We start from the raw sequence: 23,446 nt of genomic DNA on the forward strand, positions 1-23,446 counted from the left end.
GTATGCTTTCACAGAAATGGCAGATCATCACGACGTCCCGCAGGTCCTGATGATGGCCCGAGACTTAGTCCACAAAGTGCAAACACTTATAGAAAACAAGTGAGCAGCGTACTCGCCTGTTTAGGTGGTTTTAAAGATGACACACACAAAAAGCAAACAAAACAAAATATACAGTTGCAAGAAAAAGTATATAAAAACCCTTTGGGATCACTTGTATTTCTGCATAAATTGGATATTATATGTGTTCTGCTCTACATCTAAGTCACAACAACAGACAAAATCTGCTTAAACTAATACAGCACCAAAAAAAACATTTTTTTATTCAACAGAATATGTGAACATTTACAGCGCAGAGTGGAAAAGTATGCGAACATTTGATTTTAATAATTGGTTGACCCTTCTTTGACAACAATAACCTCAACCAAACGTTCGCTGTAATTGCAGATCAGACTTGCACGACGGTCTGGAGGACTTTTTGACCGTTACCCTTTAAAAAAGTGTTTCAGTGCAGCGATAGTCTGGTGTAAAATTCTTGCTTGAGGTCATGCCACAGCACCTCAAACGGGCTGGGGTCAGGAATCTGACTGGGCCACTCCTGGAGTTCTGTTGATTTACTTTTTACGGTTTGGGTCATTGTCCTGTTGCATCACCCATCCTCTTTTGGGCTTCAGTTGGCAGACATGTGATTTTAAGTTTTTCTATAATATGTTTTGATACAATTGGGAATTCATTTTTCTGGCAATGACAGCAATCTGTCCAGACTCTGAGACACCAAAGCAGCCCCAAACCATGATGCCTCCTCCACCGTATTTCACTGTTGAGAGGTTTTGATGTTGGTGTACTGTGCCTTTGTTCCTCCACTCATAGCGTTGTGTTCCTCCACTCATAGCGTTGTGTTCCTCCCAAACAACTCAATATTTGTTTCATTTGTCCACAGAATATTTTAACAGTAGTGCTGTGCAACATCGAGGTGCTCTTTGCAATCAATCAATCAATGTTTACTTATATAGCCCTAAATCACTAGTGTCTCAAAGGGCTTGCAAACTTCAAACGTGTAGCAATATTTTTCTTTGACAGCGGCGGCTTCCTCCGTTGTGTCCCATGAACTCCACTCCTGTTCAATGTTTTCCTTATTGTTGGTTGGTCAACAAAATTGTTAGCATGTGCCAGAGATTTTTGTAGGTCTGTAGTTAACACTCTTGGATTATTTTTCCCTCATTGAGCATTCTGCGCCATGCTCTTGCGGTCATCTTTACAGGATGACCACACCGAGAGAGTAACACTGCTGAACTTTCTCCATTTGTAGGCAGTCTGTCTTACCGTGGACAGATGGACATCAAGGCTTTTAGAGATACTTTTGTAATCCTTTCCAGCTTCATTGATCATAGGTTTTTAGGGAGCGCTACTGTGCTAAGCAAGTGTTCACATCAGGCATACTTTGTGAGAACAGCAAACTCAAAACCGGTGTTTTTCTAGGGCAGGGCAGCTTGAACTAACACCTGTAATCTCATCACATTGGTTGGACTCCAGGTTGGCTGATTTCTGGCTCCAATTGACTCTTGGAGAAGTAATAAATTTAGGGGTTCATACTTTTTCCATACCTAGTGTGAACACATTGTGTTGGAAAAAAAACAACAGGAAAACATAACATTTTAAGTGCAGTATAAATTTAAGTAGATTGTTGTGACCTAAATAAAGATCAGAACTAATTTTATGCCCAAATTATGCAGAAATCCAAGTAATCCCAATGGGTTCACATACTTTTTCTTGCAAATGGAACTAAAATGCAGTAACACGAGTGCAGCGGTTTTAAGTGGTTGCTCCTTTCTATAATTGGTAAGATGCAATTGAAGGGCGAGTAAATGTATTTTCCAAGCGCTGTTCACCTCGTGAATGTACTTTCATCGAAACTGCTTCAAGATCTTATTTTGCCTTAAATATTTTTTCAGGGATACGGCAAATGTCAGATCATTTAATCACACCGTCGCATTCAATTGTTAGGATTCAAATTGGGTGCTGCTAATGACCAAAACAATTGATTAGTGTTGGGGTGTGTCCAAGTGGCTTGTGCAATTCCTGGTGTGTTAGTCGATAACCATTAGGCTTGATGCCTCCTAAAAGCTGCTTGGCATCTGTCTTGCAGAATATCCTTAGCCAGCTCATTTCTGTCCCAATCCTTTACATCTTAACAAAAACCGTGTTGAACATTTTTTCTGTGTAGTTTCATTTTGGTGCTCGCCGACTCACTTTAGTGTGCTCAAACAAAACGGATTACTAGATTTATCACTAAACATAAATCAGTGAACTCTGGGATTTTTTTGTGTGATGACTAAGACAATGTGATCTTACTTTATGAGGTCAATTTTTTGCATTTGTAAAAAAAGGTCAGTTCAGTGGTATCTTAAGTTGGGTCTGTGAATGTTGTCATGTCAGGCTTTTAACCAAATAGACGTATACTATAAATGGTAAGGTTCAGGCATCCAGAAGGGGTAAATTACATCCATGGGTAACACCAAAACCATTTTAAAATTTGCCAGTCGGTTACAACCCCACAGTGTTTCATTATCACTGCTTTAAGTGTTCCCAGATGTTCCTCTGAAACAGGCCAGTGTTGTTTGTGAATTGTTGTGCTGCTCTTTGTCAGAAGATTAACCGTATACAATGTGAGATCCATTGTAAAAACAAATTAGCACATATGAAATGCAATACAATGTCTATAAATGGGATTCATCTGATTATAATGAAGAGAGAGTTACTAAACATATTTAATTGGAGACATTTATTTTTTTCCTGTCTTCTCAAAAATGTAAGCCGTTAGAATTAATTTATTGTGAATTAAAATATTCTATTTTGCATTTGATGTGTTGTGTGTGTATTGTTGAGCATTAAAATGGGGACAAAGTTCTGAGCTCTTAGGCTACTTTTAACCTACGAACAAATGCATTTAAAAAATAAAAAAAAAACAAGCTTGTAGCGGAAAGTCTGCAAATCAAACATTTTATTGGTAAAAAAAAAATAGTGAACAGCCAACATGAATCAGTATTTGAAAACATTTAGGAATCTGATTTAGAAGATACTGAATAGCATCACAGTTTGATATCATTTTTTAAATGTGTGAGTGCTTGATATAACATGAAGTAAACTGGATTTATTAAGATGGACATTTCAAGGATTAGTTCACCAAACAAGCTACATAACGTAATGCACATCAGACGAATCAACATTTTGTTTAGAGAAAACTTAGGCCTATGAAAAGAACATGGAATCCAGGGTTAAGGCCAAGGAAAGAAATAGGGAACATGGAATGTAAATAGCAATAAAGCGTGTTCTAAGGCTGGCTGCCTGTGGGTTAAAAAAAAAAGGAATTAAAATAAAAAGGCAGTTACAAAACTCTCATTCTTTTCCTGGATCAAAATTGAGCTTTCATCTGTAATGACGTGGCGGTGGGCTATGGCTGGGCAGTCCGTGCCTCCGAGGTGGACTATGGCGTGACATAGTATGGCGAGGAGGGGACTGGTAGCGTGGCGGCGGTGATCCTCTGTAAGGAGGTGAAAATCGGCCTCTGGATCTGGAGCGGGACCGCGAGCGACCCCAGTTGGGGGTGTCCCGGTCCTCGAAGACGCGGATGTATGCGGTCTCACCCTGCAAACGAGGACAACAGTGAAAGTGCACTTCGGCGAGGTACGGAGTAGGGGCGGGTTTCATCAGGTCTTCCACTCACTTGGTGCGAACGGAACTCTGTGCGATCCAGGCGTCGTAAGGCATAGTCCATGTCCTCACGGCGAAGAAATTCCACCACACCCTCCCCGTCCCGTTGTACGTCGGCAAAACAAACGTCGCCTGCCTCACGCATGTGATCCTTCAGATCCTGCCAACTGCCACTTGGCGGTAATCCTGAGATGGCAAATACCGGATATGAAACCTAGAAACTTCTAGCACCTACAACCTAAAAAAAAATATCTCTTACATTTAGATTCGGCTACATTTCCCACATAACTGTCTTTGAAGCATATGGTCTTCTAAATATTTTTAAGTCTTTAAGAGCATGAGCTCGTCGAGTAGGTGGTCCTTTAAGTAGACATTCGGGGTCACTTTGCTGACACAACAAGACTCTATACGACTCGAAGCCCTTTCCGATGTAATTTAGGATGTATCCAATATGCACATGCGTATTTACTTTGATCTTGTTTTTTGTGAAGTTGCACCACATTGACAAAAAAGGGCAAAACTTCTGATTATGGTTCACTCTTAAACAATAGTATTAGATTGTAGAAGTTATGCAAATGTATAATTTTTGGTAACTATACCATGTATTGATTATTTTGCACGTTCAGTTGACTGTTGCTGATCTCATTCTAATTAAATTAAATAAGTAATATGCCATTAGCATGACAGATTTGTCAAAGACTCATAAGGTCAATTTATAAGTTGCTGTCTTTTAGTCCGCCATAGGAGACAGCTGCCTACCCTCCTTCCTACTAGTCCTAGTCTCTCACTACACCATCAGATTCACAGGAAGATGTGTTTATGACTCAAGATGTCCCTTTCCAAGTCCCAATATGCCGAGAGCCATAATCAAGAATGAAAAACATCAGCAAATCACGTTGCATGTTCACTTTGCTATTAGTCCTTCAGTCCGCCAGGAGGGAATAAAGACATCTGCCTATGGGCCACAATTCATCCAACTACGAGTCCCTTTGTCCTCCAGTCCGCCATGACAGAGCAAGATTTAAAACTGCCCACAAATTCATAACTTCCAACTATAAAGTCCTTCCATGCCTCGGTCCGCCATGAGAGACAAACGATTGTCATTGACTTTTTTGTGTCCAATGTCCAAATCGTCCCTTTGTGCTGCAGTTCACCAAGAGCGAAAGAAAGTCTGGCGTTAGCAAGTCCTGACTATGACTCCCGACGTCCATCTTCTAGTCCCTGTCTCACTCCGCCATTACATTTGCAAGACAGATATGCCTATGACTCATGATGTCCATTTACAAGTTCCATTATGCTGAGATCCGTTATCAGTGAGGAAAAACATCAGCATCACTTTGCATGTCCACTTTCCTATCAGTCCGCCAAGATGGAGTGAGAGACATCTGCCTACTGTTCATTATTCATCCAACTACAAGTGCCTTTGTCCTCCAGTCCACCATGAAAGGGCAAATACACATCTGTCCACATATGTATAACTTCCAACTACATGTCCCTTCATGCTGTAGTCCACCGTGAGAGACCAACGGTTGGCATTGACTTTGTGTGTCCAATGTCCTAATCGTCCCTTTATGCTGCAGTTCACCAAGAGTGAAAGAAAGTCTGGCGTTAACGAGTCCTGACTATGACTCCGGACGTTCATCTTCTAGTCACTGTCTCACTCTGCCATTACATTTGCGAGATAGATGTGCCTATGACTCATGATGTCCATTTACAAGTCCCATTATGCTGAGATCCGTAATCAGTGAGGAAAAACATCAGCATATCACTTTGCATGTCCACTTTCTTATCAGTCCGCCAAGAGGGAGTGAGAGACATCTGCCTACGGATCATGATTCATCCAACTACAAGTTCCTTTGTCCTCCAGTCCACCATGAGAGGGCAACATACACATCTGTCCACAAATGTATTATCTCCAACAACTAGTCCCTTCATGTTGTAGTCCATCATGAAAGACCAACGGCTGCCATTGACTTTGTGTGTCCAATGTCCTACTCGTCCCTTTATGTTGCAGTCCAAGAGAGAAAGCAATCCCTGCCTATGCCTCTTGATGTCCATCTTCTAATCACTTTGTTCCTGTGGCTTACAATTCAATACTTCGAACTATTAGTGCCTTCACGCTGCAGTCCACTAGAGATATCCGCCAATTACTCAATCCACTTTCCTACTTAAGGCTGCAGTCCAAAAGTGAAAGTATGGGATTAGTGAGACCTGCCTATGACTCGAGGCTTTCATGTACTAGTCCACATTGTAGTCCATTCATGTTGTCCACCAGCTCTGCCAATGACTGAATGTCCACCTTCCTACTAGTTCCTTTGGCTTGCAATCCGCCATTAGTGAAAGATTAGCATCTGCCTGTGATTTTATATGTCTTCCTTCATACTATAAATGTCTCTTTGTTAGTCCTCCATAAGATCCACCTGCCTATGACTCATGTCCATCAGCTTTGAAATTGAGACAAAATCCATTTTTCCACCATCAAGAGTGTGAACAAGATGCAACTGCATATGATTTACGACTTCCATCTACAAGTTTCCTTTAGGCTGCAGTCTGACATTAGAGGGAGAGAAACATTTGTCTACAACTCTGTCCATGTTCCTACTAGTTATCTTATCCATTGGTTCGCCAGGTGAGATTGAGACATTGGTCTATCATTCATGATTTCCACCAATAGGTTTCATAATGCTGTAGTCCGCCAGGAAAGCGATTAGAGAACCATTTGCCTGGCTGTGTCCTCTTCCTGCTGGTCCACTTGACCTCCAGGATAATTAACTAGCTACAAGTGTGGACGTCCACCTACCAGTCACTGCGACGCGGAATTCAGACCTTCGTGTTGGAGGTCCAAATCTTCCTCTTGGTCCTCCTCCAACACCACCACCACCGCCGCCGCCGCCGCCACCACCCGTTGGGCCAAATTTACTAGAGGATCGGGGATACTCTACACGAAGTTTGGAGTCTCCATATCCATATCCATTCCTTCCATAGACAGCATCATCTGCATCCCTAGGAAAAGAGAGCACAGGACTCTACCAATGCAAGCATGCCGCAGACGTAGAAATGGACGTGACGTCTCCCATCCTTCCTTTACTTCCTTTATTTGACCAAGACTTGATAGGAGACCGATCCTTCTCCAAAACTTACCGTGGGTCTTCAAATCGGATAAAGGCAAAGGGGATAGTGCCTCTATTGTTCTTCAATTCAATCTCACGAATTTTTCCATATTTGTAGAACAGATCCTCAACGTCCCTCTCCTGGACATCCATGGGAAGATTTCCGACATAGATCCGGCCATCCGACATTGTCGAGGAATTAATTGCACTGCTGACACAGAAAGTAGGGAGGCAACTTTTGATTTTAAATTTTTTAGGTTCAGTTAAAGTTTCGACAAATCACTAGTTAAGCTGAATTACTTATTTCAATCAAATATCAAAAACTTGTTAAAAAAAAACCTACAACAAAACAAATGGTAAATGGGTAATTATTGTATGTCTACGTTAGGACAACATTACGCTGCCTGAAACTCTTCAGCGTTGTTTGTCATCTGGAGGAATACATATATTAAAAAATAATATCCATTGGAAAATAGTACAGTGTTCATGGTAAATTACAAAGTGATTATATATAATACAATCTTTCTAGTTATCACATTCGGACAGGTTTTCCAGTTTGGCTACTAACGGGTTGTTTTGAGGAGCGGCAGAACATCCAACATAAAACTTCCATCTTTAAGTTCACAATGCAATCGAACATTAAGTGCGATCGATACTGAACTTTTTGGTATCTATTTGATACCAAGTAAATATGTGCTGAATTGCAAAGGTCAATCCTTTTTACTTGAAATTTTTCAAGACCATCAAATTACGCATAGTACATGGGCAATTTCTTAATCATGATTATAAATCAGAATAAAAATTGCTCATCTCTCCCATGTTATTCGGCTTTTAACACCTCCCAGGGAAAATTACAAAACAAACTATTACCGTTTAATAACTGTGTCACTATGCACAACTTGCACATGGTTCTTTTGTCCTTCTGCACACTGACATTTTATATTATAAAACCGGAACTGTTTTACCTTATTTTGTTTTGTATATCGCTTGTATTACTTATTTTTCCCTTCTAAAGTTACTGGACATTAGTTTTTTTATTAGAGTTCGATAAAATATATATCGCATTTTGGGAAAAAAATAAAATTTCAAAATAAATTGTGCATTTTAAGAGTCTATAAAAAACATTATCATTGATAATCCTTTAAAAAATCCCTAGTTTACTTTTATTAGAAGCAATAGTCTAATCTAAAATCAATACACATATTGTAAGATATCTAAGTGAAAGCAAAAATGACTACTTACTGTCATTCAAATCAATCCTGTGTCCAAGGATTTACAGATTATGGTGAGTTGTTAGTAAAGAATAAAAAATGTTATTTGTGAAATATAATCAGAGGAGAACAGAAAAATGGTGTTTGTTCGGATACAGTCAATTGGAACACACTATTGCCAATCATATCAACCAACAAAGACAGAACATTGCAATTGAACATTCTATGTATCCAGCCATCCATTTCAGAATCAGAAATTTTTTTATTGCCATTGTTTGAGAACGGGTTCACAAACTAGGAATTTTACCTGGCGCAATCGTGCAACAAGCTTGTCCCTTTTGGGGTCACGGGCGAAGCTGGAGCCTATCTCAGCTGCATTCGGGCGGTAGGCGGGGTACGCCCTGGACAAGTCATCACCTCCATCACAGGGCCAACACAGATGGACAACATTCACACACTAGAGCTAATTTAGTGTTGCCGATCGACCTAACCCCAGGTGCATGTGTTTGGAAGTGGGAGGAAGCCGGAGTACCCGGAGGGAACCCGCGCAGTCTCGGGGAGAACATGCAACCTCCACACAGAAAGACCTAAAGTGGGTCTCGAACCCAGGACCTTCGAATTGTGAGCATACTTGCCAACCCTCCCGATTGTCCCGGGAGACTACCGAATTTCAGTGCCCCTCTCAAAAATCTCCCGGGACAACCATTCTCCCAAATGTTTCCCGATTTCCACTCAGACAATATTGTGGGCGTGCCTTTAAGGCACTGCCTTTCGCGTCCTCTCTCACCTTAAACCATCAATCCGTTAACAGCCGCACGCTGTCCTCACTCAGGTCCGCTTTTCCTCCATACAAACACCGTGCCGGCCCAGTCACATGACATCTACGGCTTTTCACACACACAAGTGAATGCAAAGCATACTTGGTCAACAGCCATTCAGGTCGCACTGAGGGTGGCCATATAAAAAACGTTCCACTGTTAGAAATATGCGCCACACAGTGAACCCACACCAAACAATAATGACGAGCACATTTCGGGAGAACATCCGCACCGTAACACAACAGAACAAATACCCAGCAGCACTAACTCTTCCGGAACGCAACAATTTTCACTCCCTGCTACCCCCCCCTCCCTGCCATCTACCGAATCTCAAGGTTGGCAAGTATGATGTGAGGCACACGCACAAACCCGTGTCACTGTGCTGGCCCTTTAGTAATTATGTTTTCTAATCCATCCATCCATTTTCGACCGCTTGTCCCTTTTGGGGTCGCGGGGGGTGCTGGAGCCTATCTCAGCTGCATTCGGGCGGAAGGCGGGGTAAACCCTGGACAAGTCGCCACCTCATCACATGGCCAACACAGATAGGCAGACAAAATTCACACACTAGGGCCAAAGAAGCTATTATCACATTGAAGGCCTACTGAAACCCACTACTACCGACCACGCAGTCTGATAGTTTATATATCAATGATGAAATATTAACATTGCAACACATACCAATACGGCTGGTTTAGTTTACAAAATTACAATTTTAAATTTCCCGCGAAGTTTCTTGTTGAAAACGTTGCGGAATGACGACGCGTATGATGACGCGTGTTTGTGACGTCTCGGATTGTAGCGGACATATTAGCCCAGCACCACACACGGCTAAAAGTCGTCTCTTTTCATCGCATAATTACACAGTAATTTGGACATCTGTGTTGCTGAATCTTTTGCAGTTTGTTCAATTAATAATGGAGACTATAAAGAGTAATGCTGTTCGTGGAAAGCGGTGGTTTGCAGCTGCCTTTAGCACCGAAACACAGCCGGTGTTTCTTTGTTTTTGTTGTGAAGCTTTAACACAGAGCGGTCAAGCGAACATGTTTCTCTACGTCAACCAGCAAGCTTTTGGATGGGAAAATTGTGATATTAGGTCGGCTCCTACCGGAGACATCAGTGGATTATACCTCCTCCTACTGCAGCTGTAATCATGGCTCCTCGGCTTCTCTCAGAGACACTGGCGTTCACCACAGCCATCCGACTTTCAGGTATGATTTTACAATCTCACTAAAACACTATTAAAACAATAACCAGATAAGGGATTTTCCAGAATTATCCTAGTAAATGTGTCTAATTACATCTGAAACGCTCACACTGCCGACGCCTGGAGCCGTCGCCATTTTTTTCTTCTTCTTCCTAGTCCCTCACTCTAAATTTCCTCATCCACGAATCTTTCATCCTCGCTCAAATTAATGGGGAAATTGTCGCTTTCTCTGTCCAAATAGCTCTTGCTGCTGGAGGCTATGATTATAAACAATGTGAAGATGTAAGGAGCCCTACAACCCGTGACGTCACGCGCACATCGTCTGCTACTTCCGGTAAAGGCAATGCTTTTTTATTAGCGGGCAAAAGTTGCAAACTTTATGTCGACGTTCTCTACTAAATCCTTTCAGCAAAAATATGGCAATATCGCAAAATTATCAAGTATGACACATAAAATGGACCTGCTATCCCCGTTTGAATAAGAACATCTAATTTCAGTAGGCCTTTAAGTTGGTGTCCACGTAAATAAATTCATTCACTATGTTAACTGATTTGAGTTTTTCCGACAAAATACTCCTAACAATAGTCCACTCCTAATAATAGTCCAAACTCCACTCTAAGATCCCGAACCCAGGACCTTGGTATTGTGAGGCACATGCAATAACCCCTGGTCCACTGTGCTGCCATATAGGTGGAACCTCTGTTCCAAAGGTGATATCCACTTGTATATGTAATTAGTAAATTAATGTTTTTGCACTAAGGATGTTTGAAAAACAGGACGATAGATCGATATTAAAACAATGTTAGATACTTTTATTAGTAGATTGCACAGTTCAGCACATATTCCGAACAATTGACCACTAAATCGTAACACCCGAATCACAGTTCAGGACATAATCCGTAAAATTGACCACTAAATAGTAAAACGCGAATAAGTTTTTCAACTTATGTAAATCAATTAATTCACTATGTTAGCTGATTTGAGTTTTTCAGACAAAATACTCCTAATAAGAGTCCAAACTCCACTCTAAGATCCCAAACCCAGGACCTTGGTATTGTGAGGCATATGCACTAACCTATGTACCACCGTGCTGCCATAGGTGGAACCTCTGTTCCAAAGGTGATATCCACTTCTATATGTAATAGGTAAATCAATGTTTCTGCACAAAGGATGTTTGAAAACCAGGACGATAGATCAATATTTAAACAACGTTAAATACTTTTATTAGTAAATTGCACAGATCAGTACATATTCCGTACAATTGACCAAAAAATGGTAACACCCGAATAAGTTTTTAAACAGGGGGTCCACGTAAATCAATTCATTTACTATGTTAGCTGATTTGAGTGTTTCCGACAAAATACTCCTAATCAGAGTCCAAACTCCACTCTAAGATCTCGAACCCAGGACCTTGGTATTGTGAGGCACATGCACTAACCTTTGGTCCACTGTGCTGCCATAGGTGAAACCTCTGTTCCAAAGGTGATATCCACTTGTATATGTAATTAGTAAATTAATGTTTGTTGCACTAAGGATGTTTGAAAACCAGGACGATAGATCGATATTTAAACAAAGTTAAATACTTTTATTAGTAGAATACATAGATCAGTACATATTCCGTACAATTGACCACTAAATGGTAACACCCGAATACGTTTTTAAACAGGGGGTCCACGTAAATCAATTCATTCACTATGTTAGCTGATTTGAGTGTTTCTGACAAAATACTCCTAATCAGAGTCCAAACTCCACTCTAAGATCTCGAACCCAGGACCTTGGTATTGTGAGGCACATGCACTAACCTTTGGTCCACTGTGCTGCCATAGGTGGAACCTCTGTTCCAAAAGTGATATCCACTTGTATATGAAATTAGTAAATTAATGTTTTTTGCAGTAAGGATGTTTGAAAACCAGGACGATAGATCGATATTAAAACAACGTTAAATACTTTTATTAGTAGATTGCACAGTTCAGTACATATTCCGTACAATTGACCACTAAATGGTAACACCCGAATAAAAGTTCAGTACATATTCCGTACAATTGACCACTAAATAGTAAAACCTGGATAAGTTTTTCAATACGTAAATCAATTAATTCACTATGTTAGCTGAGTTAGAGTTTTTCCGACAAAATACTCCTAATAAGAGTCCAAACTCCACTCTAAGATCCCGAACCCAGGACCTTGGTATTGTGAGGCACATGCACTAACCTTTGGCCCACTGTGCTGCCATAAGTGGAACCTCTGTTCCAAAGGTGATATCCACTTGTATATGTAACTAGTAAATTAATGTTTTTTGCAGTAAGGATGTTTGAAAACCAGGACGATAGATCGATATTAAAACGTTAAATACTTTTATTAGTAGATTGCACAGCTCAGTACATATTCCGTACAATTGACCACCTAATGGTAACACCCGAATAAGTTTTTCAAGACGTAAATCAATTAATTCACTAGCTGAGTTTGAGTTTTTCCGACAAAATACTCCTAATAAGAGTCCAAACTCCACTCTAAGATCCCGAACCCAGGACCTTGGTATTGTGAGGCACATGCACTAACCTTTGGCCCACTGTGCTGCCATAAGTGGAACCTCTGTTCCAAAGGTGATATCCACTTGTATATGTAACTAGTAAATTAATGTTTTTTGCAGTAAGGATGTTTGAAAACCAGGACGATAGATCGATATTAAAACGTTAAATACTTTTATTAGTAGATTGCACAGCTCAGTACATATTCCGTACAATTGACCACTAAATGGTAACACCCGAATAAGTTTTTCAATACGTAAATCAATTAATTCACTAGCTGAGTTTGAGTTTTTCCGACAAAATACTCCCAATAAGAGTCCAAACTCCACTCTAAGATCCCGAACCCAGGACCTTGGTATTGTGAGGCACATGCACTAACCTTTGGCCCACTGTGCTGCCATAAGTGGAACCTCTGTTCCAAAGGTGATATCCACTTGTATATGTAATTAGTAAATTAATGTTTTTTGCAGTAAGGATGTTTGAAAACCAGGACGATAGATCGATATTAAAACGTTAAATACTTTTATTAGTAGATTGCACAGCTCAGTACATATTCCGTACAATTGACCACTAAATGGTAACACCCGAATAAGTTTTTCAATACGTAAATCAATTAATTCACTAGCTGAGTTTCCGTACAATTGACCACTAAATGGTAACACCCGAATAAAAGTTCAGTACATATTCCGTACAATTGACCACTAAATAGTAAAACCTGGATAAGTTTTTCAATACGTAAATCAATTAATTCACTATGTTAGCTGAGTTAGAGTTTTTCCGACAAAATACTCCTAATAAGAGTCCAAACTCCACTCTAAGATCCCGAACCCAGGACCTTGGTATTGTGAGGCACATGCACTAACCTTTGGTCCACCGTGCTGCCATAGGTGGAACCTCTGTTCCAAAGGTGATATCCACTTGTATATGTAATTAGTAAATTAATGTTTTTTGCACTAAGGATGTTTGAAAACCAGGACGATAGATAGATATAAAAACAAACGTTTGAATGACTCAGCTCATTTTCGAAGACGTTCGCGGCGGCAATGACAAACGTACCGACACGTTACCTTATTTTCAAATCGGTAGACGGCGTTTTAAAAATAGCTGGTGATTACGCACGATAATTACGCTATTTTATTTCCACAAAATAACGTCATAAACGCCACAATGTCGGCGGAGGTTTGTGTTAGCTTAGCTGGTAGCTACATCATGCTAACAAAAGTAGGCCTCGACGCCGAGCCGTTCCCGGACATGCATACATGTTGTAATTCTCCAGAAAACATACACATAATGCACGTTGGAAGGTAAGTGTAAACATACATGGTACCAATGGAAGGTTAACAGTCGATTCAGGCGACGAAAGGCGTTTCCTTTGTGGAGTCAAACGCTAACAAATGATGTAAGGTAACAGCTGCTAGCAACCGTTACTATAAAAGGGTCTTCGCGGCTTCTTTTTCTACGCCTCATTTCTTTGTTGGTGAGAGGCTGCTGCCCCTAGCGGCATACGGCGGTATTACCCGTTGCCAAAACTAAGTTTAAAGGCCTACTGAAATGAGATTTTCTTATTTAAACGGGGATAGCAGGTCCATTCTGTGTCATTCTTGATCATTTTGCGATATTGCCATATTTTCGCTGAAAGGATTTAGTAGAGAACATCGACGATAAAGTTTGCAACTTTTGGTTGCTAATAAAAAAGCCTTGCCTTTACCGGAAGTAGCAGACGATGTGCGCGTGATGTCACGGGTTGTGGAGCTCCTCACACCTGAACATTGTTTATAATCATAGCCTCCAGCAGCAAGAGCTATTCGGACCGAGAAAGTGACGATTTTCTCATTTATTTGAGCGAGGATGAAAGATTTGTGGATGAGGAAATTTAGATTGAAGGACTAGAAAGAAAAAAAAAGAAAAGGCGACGGCTCCAGGCGGCGGCAGTGTGAACGTTTTGGATGTAATTAGACACATTTACTAGGATAATTCTGGAAAATACATTTTTTAGTGGTTAAAGTGTCTGCCCTGAGATTGTTAGGTTGTGAGTTCAAACCCCGGCCGAGTCATACCAAAGACTATAAAAACGGGACCCATCACCTCCCTGCTTGGCACTTGGGGCGGCATAGCTCAGTTGGTAGAGTGGCCGTGCCAGCAACTTGAGGGTTGCAGGTTCGATTCCATTTGTGCCATCCTAGTCACTGCCGTTGTGTCCTTGGGCAAGACACTTTACCCACCTGCTCCCAGTGCCACCCACACTGGTTTAAATGTAACTTAGATATTGTGTGTCACTATGTAAAGCGCTTTGAGTCACTTGAGAAAAGCGCTATATAAATATAATTCACTTCACTTATCTGCTTATTGTTTTAATAGTGTTTTAGTGAGATTGTAAAGTCATACCTGAAAGTCGGATGGCTGCGGTGAACGCCAGTGTCTCTGAGAGAAGCCGAGGAGCCAAGATCACAGCTGCCTTTTTGAGCTGTAGGAGGAGGTATAATCCACGGATGTCTCCGGTAAGAGCCGACTTAATATCACAATTTTCCCATCCAAAAACTTGCAGGTTGACGTTGAGAAACATGTTCGCTCGACCGCCCTGTGTTAAAGCTTCCCCCAAAAAAAACAAAGAAACACCGGCTGTGTTTTGGTTGCTAAAGGCAGCTGCAATCCACCGTTTTCCACCAACAGCATTATTCTTTATAGTCTCCATTATTAATTGAACAAATTGTAAAAGATTCAGCAACACGGATGTCCAAATTACTGTGTAATTATGCGATAAAAAGAGATGACTTTTAGTCGTGTGTGGTGCTGGGCTAATATGTCCGCTACAACCCGACACATCACAAACACGCGTCATCATAAGCGTCATCATTCCGCGACGTTTTCAACAAGAAACTCCGCGGGAAATATAAAATTGTAATTTAGTAAACTAAACCGGCTGTATTGGCATGTTTTGCAATGTTAATATTTCATCATTGTTATATAAACTATCAGACTGCGTGGTCGCTAGTAGTGGCTTTCAGTAGGCCTTTAATGTGATAATAGCTTATTTTTCCACGGCTCATTTCTGTGTTGGTGGGAGGCTGCTGATCCCCAACGGCAGGGGTGTCCAAACTTTTTCCACTGAGGGCTGCACACTGAAAAATCAAAGTAAGCGGGGGCCATTTTCATATTTTTTTATTTTAAAAACCAATGCAATATATACAGTAGATAAAAAATATACATTTAGGTCTCCACTCAGTTATGATCCCGGGGAACCCAAAGGGTTTTTGTCCCAAACAAATATTTAAAAAGTGTCTTTAGTCAGTATCACTATTTTTTATAATTATTCAAGTTTTAAATCTCTAGAACAACATTAGGAAACAAAGAAAAGAAAATATGCAATATTTTCACCCAATACCTTTTTTAGGTGGAATATTTGAGCTAGCCTTAATTTTGGATTTTGATTCAATATTATTTTTTGAGCAATGACACTTAAAAACAAATCACACTAAAATAATTGGGGATCCAAAAGTGTCCTACTCATTAAAGAGTTAAAAAATAAATTATACATTTTTTTTACTGTTTACTTTTAGCACAATAATCTTGACATCAACTTCAGATATATCCGTCAATTTTAAGTTTTATTGTTATTTATGTTTTAAAAATCAGCTCAGTTTTTTATATGGCAAAACACAAAATATGCAATATTTTCACCCAATAACTTTTTTAGGTGGAATATTTGAGATTATATAATAATTGGAGCCTTAATTTTGGATTTTAATTCATTATTTTTTGAGCAATGACACTTAAAAACAAATCACATTAAAATAATTGGAGATCCAAAAGTGTCCTACTTATTAAAGTGTTAAAAAAATAAATTACCGTATTTCCTTGAATTGCCGCAGAGTATATATTATGAGCCTGTCTTGAGTTACTGCCAGGTCAAATTCGCTTCGCAAAATAATTAGCGCATGCTTAGTATTACCGCCGTGACGTCACAAGTGACACTTCCCCTGTCATCATTTTCAAAATGGAGGAGGCAGATTTCAATACCGGTAATTTGAAATCGCATAACGGGAAAAAGATTAAGAGCTATTCAGTAGGATATAAGGTCCAAGCTTACATCACACTCAAATTTTTACTGCATGCCTTTGGTAAGTGCCGGAGTGAGAAGGGGTTTTAAAATAATTAGTGCATGCTTACTTTTACCGCATGCCTTTGGTAAGCGCAGGAGTGAGAAGAGGTTTTAAATTAATTAGCGTCCCAGCGGCAATTCACGGAAATACGGTATACATTTTTTTTAGTGTTTACTTTTAGCACAATAATAAATGATTCACACACACATTCACACACTGATGGAGGGAGCTGCCATTCAAGGCACTAACCAGCACACATCAGGAGCAAGGGTGAAGTGTCTTGCTCAGGACACAACGGACGTGACGAGGTTGGTACTAGGTGGGATTTGAACCAGGGACCCTCGGGTTGCGCACAGCCACTCTTCCACTGCGCCATGCCGTCCCATTATCTCAATCTCAAGATCAACTTCAGATATATCCGTCAATTTTAAGTTCTATTGTTGTTTGCGTTTTTTGTTTGTATATTTTAGGCCTTCTTTTGAAAAAAAATTAGCTCATTTTTTTATATGCCAAAACACAAAATATACAACATTTCCCCCCAAAAATATTTCAAAGTGGAATATTTAATGTGACGTAATCGGAGCCTTGAATAGGTCAATAATTCAAAATGACATTGATTTTGATTCATTATTATTTTTTAAAGAAAGAAAACAGTCTGCACGGCAGTTTTGTGTTATAAGAGTAAGCATTGCAACATTTTCTTGTTACATTTCACCCGTTTGCTCTATAATAGCGTTTTTTAATTGTATTCTTAAAATGTGCCGTGGGGCCGTTAAAAAATAACCCGCGGGCCGCAAGTGGCGCCAGGGCCGCACTTTGATTGATTGAATTATTTATATATATATGTATATATATATATATATGTATATATATGTGTATATGTATGTATATATATGTATATATATATGTGTATATATATATGTATATATATGTATATGTATATATATGTATATACATATATGTGTATATATGTATGTATATATATGTGTGTGTATATATATGTATATATTTATATATATATATATACATATACATATATATATATGTATATGTATATGTATATATATATATATATATATATATATATATATATATATATATATATATATATATATATATACATGTACATATACATATACATATATATGTATATATACAGGGACGGCGTGGCGTAGCGGAAGACTGGCCGTGCGCAACCCGAGGGTCCCCTGATGGGTGCTGGTTGGCGCCTTGCATGGCAGCTCCCTCCATCAGTGTGTGAATGTGTGTGTGAATGGGTAAATGTGGAAGTAATGTCAAAGCGCTTTGAGTACCTTGAAGGTAGAAAAGCGCTATACAAGTACAACCCATTTATTTATATATGTATATAGCATAGCTCGCTTCCCGCTTCCGCCATCCTAGTCACTGCCGTTGTGTCCTTGGGCAAGACACTTTACACACCTGCTCCCAGTGCCACCCACACTGGTTTAAATGTAACTTAGATATTGGGTTTCACTATGTAAAGCGCTTTGAGTCACTAGAGAAAAGCGCTATATAAATATAATTCACTTCACTTCACTTTGGACACCTTACTTACTTATGGCAGTCCATCGATGTCGATGATGACGTTGCTCCAAACGAAGTATTGGATTGGTTATTGTTGTGCTTTTCGCCTGTGCATAGCCAGGTGGCTGCTCAGGCCTATGCGTGATCCACAGACTTTGTCACAGGAGGGGCAGGGGAAGGCAGCGGTGATGGTCGCTGGTGCTGTGGCACGTTGGTGTCTTTGTGCACGCCGCTGTGCTCTCCGCTCTGTGAACTTCTCCTGAAGATGAGTGATTCCCTGGTGGCAAGTAGAGCTCCAAGTCTGGCGGTCAGCAGCCAGGGACTCCAGTGCTGGTGGTTTGATGTCACACTTTTTCAGGAGAGTTTTAATGTGGTCCTTGTACCGTTTTTTCTGGCCCCCGGCAGACCTTTGACCGACTGAAAGCTGGCCATACAATATTTGAAGGGGTAGGCGGTGGGCTGGCATACGAATCACATGTCCGACCCATCTTAGGTGTTTTTGGCCAAGGAGTGCTGTGATGTTGGGTGTGTTGGTCCGGTCATAAATATAACACCACTGCCCCTAGCGGCATACGGCGGTATTACCCGCTGCCCAAACTAAGTTGAATGTGACAATATGACGACCTTTCATTGGAGTTACACAGCCTTGACATTGTTTCAAGTGTTGTTATCAAAGGGGCAGCTGGGCCACGCAATAGTAATGTGATGTAATTTGCTGAAAGGCTGGGCTTTTGGAGTGAGAAAAGGGAGGCGATAAAGACCGGGTGTTGCGCAAAAGTCCCCGTGGTGGTCTTGTTACGTAACATCGACATGCAAGAACCGCCCATCACTTCAGGGAATAATATTACGCAACTTTCCCCCTTCACCGTCTAGTCGAGGAACCAGGGAGACGAAAGCATGTCGAGCACCAAGATCGTGTCGGCTCTCGCCGGCAAAGTCCGCCTTTTCCCGAGGCGATGCAGGTCCACGGCGGCGTCCACCAAGCTGGAGAAAGAGCCGGAGGGATGCGCGGTGGTGGAGGCGGACCCCGTGGAGCTCATCAGCCAGAGCGGCAAGGCGGCCAAAGATGGAGAAAAGCTGGGCAAAATCCACGTCGACTTCAACAACACGGAGGAAGCGTATAAAAGTAAGGACAACGTCGAGCTGCTGAGGAGCCTGCTGGTCTTCAAGCTGTGCACCGTGGACGTGCTGGTGGAGAAGAACCGGGAGGTGAGTCGGGATCAACGTTCACGGTTCTCACGAGTGATGTTCGCAAAGCTCATTTTATGCCCGATCCGATACCGAGTAAAATTCAGGCTGGTGTTGGTGATACTTAGTGCAAATATTAGGGGTGTGAAGAATCGATTCGAATTTGAATCGCGATTCAGAATCGATTTTCATTAAAAAAAAAAAAAAATCGATTTTTATTTTTTATTTTAATGTATTTTTTAAAATCAATCCAACAAAACAATACACAGCAATACCATAACATCCATCCATTTTCTACCGCTTATTCCCTTTCGGTGTCACGGGGGGGCGCTGGCGCCTATCTCAGCTACAATCGGGCGGAAGGCAGGGTACACCCTGAACAAATCGCCACCTCATCGCAGGGCCAACCAACACAGATAGACAGACAACATCCATCCATCTTCTACCGCTTATTCCCTTTCGGGGTCGCGGGCGGCGCTGGCAGGGTACACCCTGGACAAGTCGCCATCTCATCACAGGGCCTTCACAGATAGACAGACAACATTCACACTCACATTCACACACTAGGGCCAATTTAGTGTTGCCAATCAACCTATCCCCAGGTGCATGTCTTTGGAGGTGGGAGGAAGCCGGAGTACCCGGAGGGAACCCACGCATTCACGGGGAGAACATGCAAACTCCACACAGAAAGATCCCGAGCCTGGATTTGAACCCAGGACTGCACGACCTTCGTATTGTGAGGCAGACGCACTAACCCCTCTTCCACCGTGAAGCAGTGCAAATATTAGGGGTGTGGCCGTGTGGGAAAAAATCGATTCGAATTTGAATCGCGATTCTCACGTTGTGGGATTCAGAATCGATTTTCATAAAAAAAAAAAAAAAAAAACGATTAATTTTTTTATTTTTTATTAATTTATTTTTTTTAATCAATCCAACAAAACAATACACAGCAATACCATAACATCCATCCATCCATTTTCTACCGCTTATTCCCTTTTGGGGTCGCGTGGGGCGCTGGCGCCTATCTCAGCTACAATCGGGCGGAAGGCGGGGTACACCCTGGACAAGTCGCCACCTCATCGCAGGGCCAACCCAGATAGACAGACAACATTCACACTCACATTCACACACTAGGGCCAATTTAGTGTTGCCAATCAACCTATCCCCAGGTGCATGTCTTTGGAAGTGGGAGGAAGCCGGAGTACCCGGAGGGAACCCACGCATTCACGGGGAGAACATGCAAACTCCACACAGAAAGATCCCGAGCCTGGATTTGAACCCAGGACTGCAGGACCTTCGTATTGTGAGGCAGACGCACTAACCCCTCTGCCACCGTGAAGCCCAATACCATAACATCCATCCATCCATCCATCCATTTTCTACCGCTTATTCCCTCTTGGGGTCGCGGGGGGCGCTGGCGCCTATCTCAGCTACAATCGGGCGGAAGGCGGTGTACACCCTGGACAAGTCGCCACCTCATCGCAGGGCCAACACAGATAGACAGACAACATTCACACTCACATTCACACACTAGGGCCAATTTAGTGTTGCCAATCAACCTATCCCCAGGTGCATGTCTTTGGAGGTGGGAGGAAGCCGGAGTACCCGGAGGGAACCCACGCATTCACGGGGAGAACATGCAAACTCCACACAGAAAGATCCCGAGCCTGGATTTGAACCCAGGACTGCACGACCTTCGTATTGTGAGGCAGACGCACTAACCCCTCTTCCACCGTGAAGCAGTGCAAATATTAGGGGTGTGGCCGTGTGGGAAAAAATCGATTCGAATTTGAATCGCGATTCTCACGTTGTGGGATTCAGAATCGATTTTCATAAAAAAAAAAAAAAAAAAACGATTAATTTTTTTATTTTTTATTAATTTATTTTTTTTAATCAATCCAACAAAACAATACACAGCAATACCATAACATCCATCCATCCATTTTCTACCGCTTATTCCCTTTTGGGGTCGCGTGGGGCGCTGGCGCCTATCTCAGCTACAATCGGGCGGAAGGCGGGGTACACCCTGGACAAGTCGCCACCTCATCGCAGGGCCAACCCAGATAGACAGACAACATTCACACTCACATTCACACACTAGGGCCAATTTAGTGTTGCCAATCAACCTATCCCCAGGTGCATGTCTTTGGAAGTGGGAGGAAGCCGGAGTACCCGGAGGGAACCCACGCATTCACGGGGAGAACATGCAAACTCCACACAGAAAGATCCCGAGCCTGGATTTGAACCCAGGACTGCAGGACCTTCGTATTGTGAAGCAGACGCACTAACCCCTCTACCACCGTGAAGCCCAATACCATAACATCCATCCATCCATCCATTTTCTACCGCTTATTCCCTCTTGGGGTCGCGGGGGGCGCTGGCGCCTAGCTCAGCTACAATTGGGCGGAAGGCGGGGTACACCCTGGACAAGTCGCCACCTCATCGCAGGGCCAACACAGATAGATGGACAACATTCACACTCACATTCACACACTAGGGCCAATTTAGTGTTGCCAATCAACCTATCCCCAGGTGAAGTGAAGTGAAGTGAATTATATTTATATAGCGCTTTTCTCAAGTGACTCAAAGCGCTTTACATAGTGAAACCCAATATCTAAGTTACATTTAAACCAATGTGGGTGGCACTGGGAACAGGTGGGTTAAGTGTCTTGCCCAAGGACACAACGGCAGTTACTAGGATGTCGGAAGCGGGAATCGAACCTGCAACCCTCAAGTTGCTGGCACGGCCACTCTACCAACCGAGCTATGCCGCCCGGCTTGCCAAATAGTGATCCCCACTCATTGACACCGTGCAAGTGTCTACAAACACGTCATTAATGAGACATTTGGACTAACCTTACAACATGTGCATGTCTTTGGAAGTGGGAGGAAGCCGGAGTACCCGGAGGGAACCCACGCATTCACGGGGAGAACATGCAAACTCCACACAGAAAGATCCCGAGCCTGGATTTGAACCCAGGACTGCAGGAACTTCGTATTGTGAGGCAGACGCACTAACCCCTCTGCCACTGTGAAGCAGTGCAAATATTAGGGTGTGGCCGTGTGGGGAAAAATCGATCCGAATTTGAATCGCGATTCTCATGTTGTGGGATTCAGAATCGATTTTCATTTAAAAAAATAGATTTTTATTTTTTATTTTTATTAATTCATTTTTTTTAATCAATCCAACAAAACAATACACAACAATACTATAACAATGCCATCCAATTCCAAAAACCAAACCTGACTCAGCAAGACTCAGAACTGCAATAAGTGGGGCGGTATAGCTCGGTTGGTAGAGTGGCCATGCCAGCAACTTGAGGGTTGCAGGTTTGATTCCTGCTTCAGCCATCCTAGTACCCGCCGTTGTGTCCTTGGGCAGGACACTTTATCAATCAATCAATCAATCAATGCTTACTTATATAGCCCTAAATCACTAGTGTCTCAAAGGGCTGCTCAAACCACTACGACATCCTCGGTAGGCCCACATAAGGGCAAGGAAAAACTCACACCCAGTGGGACGTCGGTGACAATGATGACTATGAGAACCTTGGAGAGGAGGAAAGCAATGGATGTCGAGCGGGTCTAACATGATACTGTGAAAGTTCAATCCATAATGGATCCAACACAGTCGCGAGAGTCCAGTCCAAAGCGGATCCAACACAGCAGCGAGAGTCCCGTTCACAGCGGAGCCAGCAGGAAACCATCCCAAGCGGAGGCGGATCAGCAGCGCAGAGATGTCCCCAGCCGATACACAGGCGAGCAGTACATGGCCACCGGATCGGACCGGACCCCCTCCACAAGGGAGAGTGGGACATAGGAGAAAAAGAAAAGAAACGGCAGATCAACTGGTCTAAAAAGGGAGTCTATTTAAAGGCTAGAGTATACAAATGAGTTTTAAGGTGAGACTTAAATGCTTCTACTAAGGTGGCATCTCAAACTTTTACCGGGAGGGCATTCCAGAGTACTGGAGCCCGAAATGAAAACGGTCTATAGCCCGCAGACTTTTTTTGGGCTTTGGGAATCACTAATAA

General features: G+C 41.9%; 3 protein-coding genes across 10 annotated transcripts in view; 2 read left to right on the forward strand and 1 right to left on the reverse strand.

The window, feature by feature from the left end:
* LOC133535790 (small G protein signaling modulator 1-like) overlaps positions 1-3,223 on the forward strand; it is a 35,325-nt gene extending 32,102 nt beyond the window's left edge. For both annotated transcript variants that reach the window (XM_061875742.1, XM_061875743.1), the window contains exon 25: positions 15-3,223. In XM_061875742.1, coding sequence (XP_061731726.1) covers positions 15-103 — 89 coding nt within the window. In that variant the 3' untranslated portion in view covers positions 104-3,223. The remainder of the gene's footprint in view (positions 1-14) is intronic.
* Positions 2,981-14,058, reverse strand: srsf9 (serine and arginine rich splicing factor 9). 2 transcript variants are annotated; one of them, XM_061875744.1, is made up of 5 exons: positions 13,900-14,058; positions 6,850-7,026; positions 6,509-6,711; positions 3,722-3,894; positions 2,981-3,642 (listed from the first exon to the last, which is right to left on the reverse strand). In XM_061875744.1, exons 2-5 carry the CDS (start codon positions 7,005-7,007, stop codon positions 3,424-3,426), a joined length of 753 nt encoding a protein of 250 aa, XP_061731728.1. In that variant the 5' UTR covers positions 7,008-7,026; positions 13,900-14,058; the 3' UTR covers positions 2,981-3,423. The 2 variants fall into 2 exon arrangements, with proteins under 2 accessions (XP_061731728.1, XP_061731729.1); XM_061875745.1 differs by having other exon boundaries at positions 6,850-7,029; positions 13,900-14,057.
* Positions 14,059-19,048: 4,990 nt separating this feature from the next.
* prodha (proline dehydrogenase (oxidase) 1a) overlaps positions 19,049-23,446 on the forward strand; it is a 50,503-nt gene continuing 46,105 nt past the window's right edge. For all 6 annotated transcript variants that reach the window (XR_009802324.1, XR_009802326.1, XR_009802327.1 and 3 more), the window contains exon 1: positions 19,049-19,433. Coding sequence is in view for 1 of the 6 variants with exons in the window: in XM_061875747.1 (XP_061731731.1) it covers positions 19,122-19,433 (312 nt within the window). In the remaining 5 variants the exon portion in view is untranslated. The remainder of the gene's footprint in view (positions 19,434-23,446) is intronic.

The sequence above is a fragment of the Nerophis ophidion genome, linkage group LG17 (genome assembly GCF_033978795.1).
Source record: "Nerophis ophidion isolate RoL-2023_Sa linkage group LG17, RoL_Noph_v1.0, whole genome shotgun sequence".
NCBI classification, from domain to species: domain Eukaryota; kingdom Metazoa; phylum Chordata; class Actinopteri; order Syngnathiformes; family Syngnathidae; genus Nerophis; species Nerophis ophidion.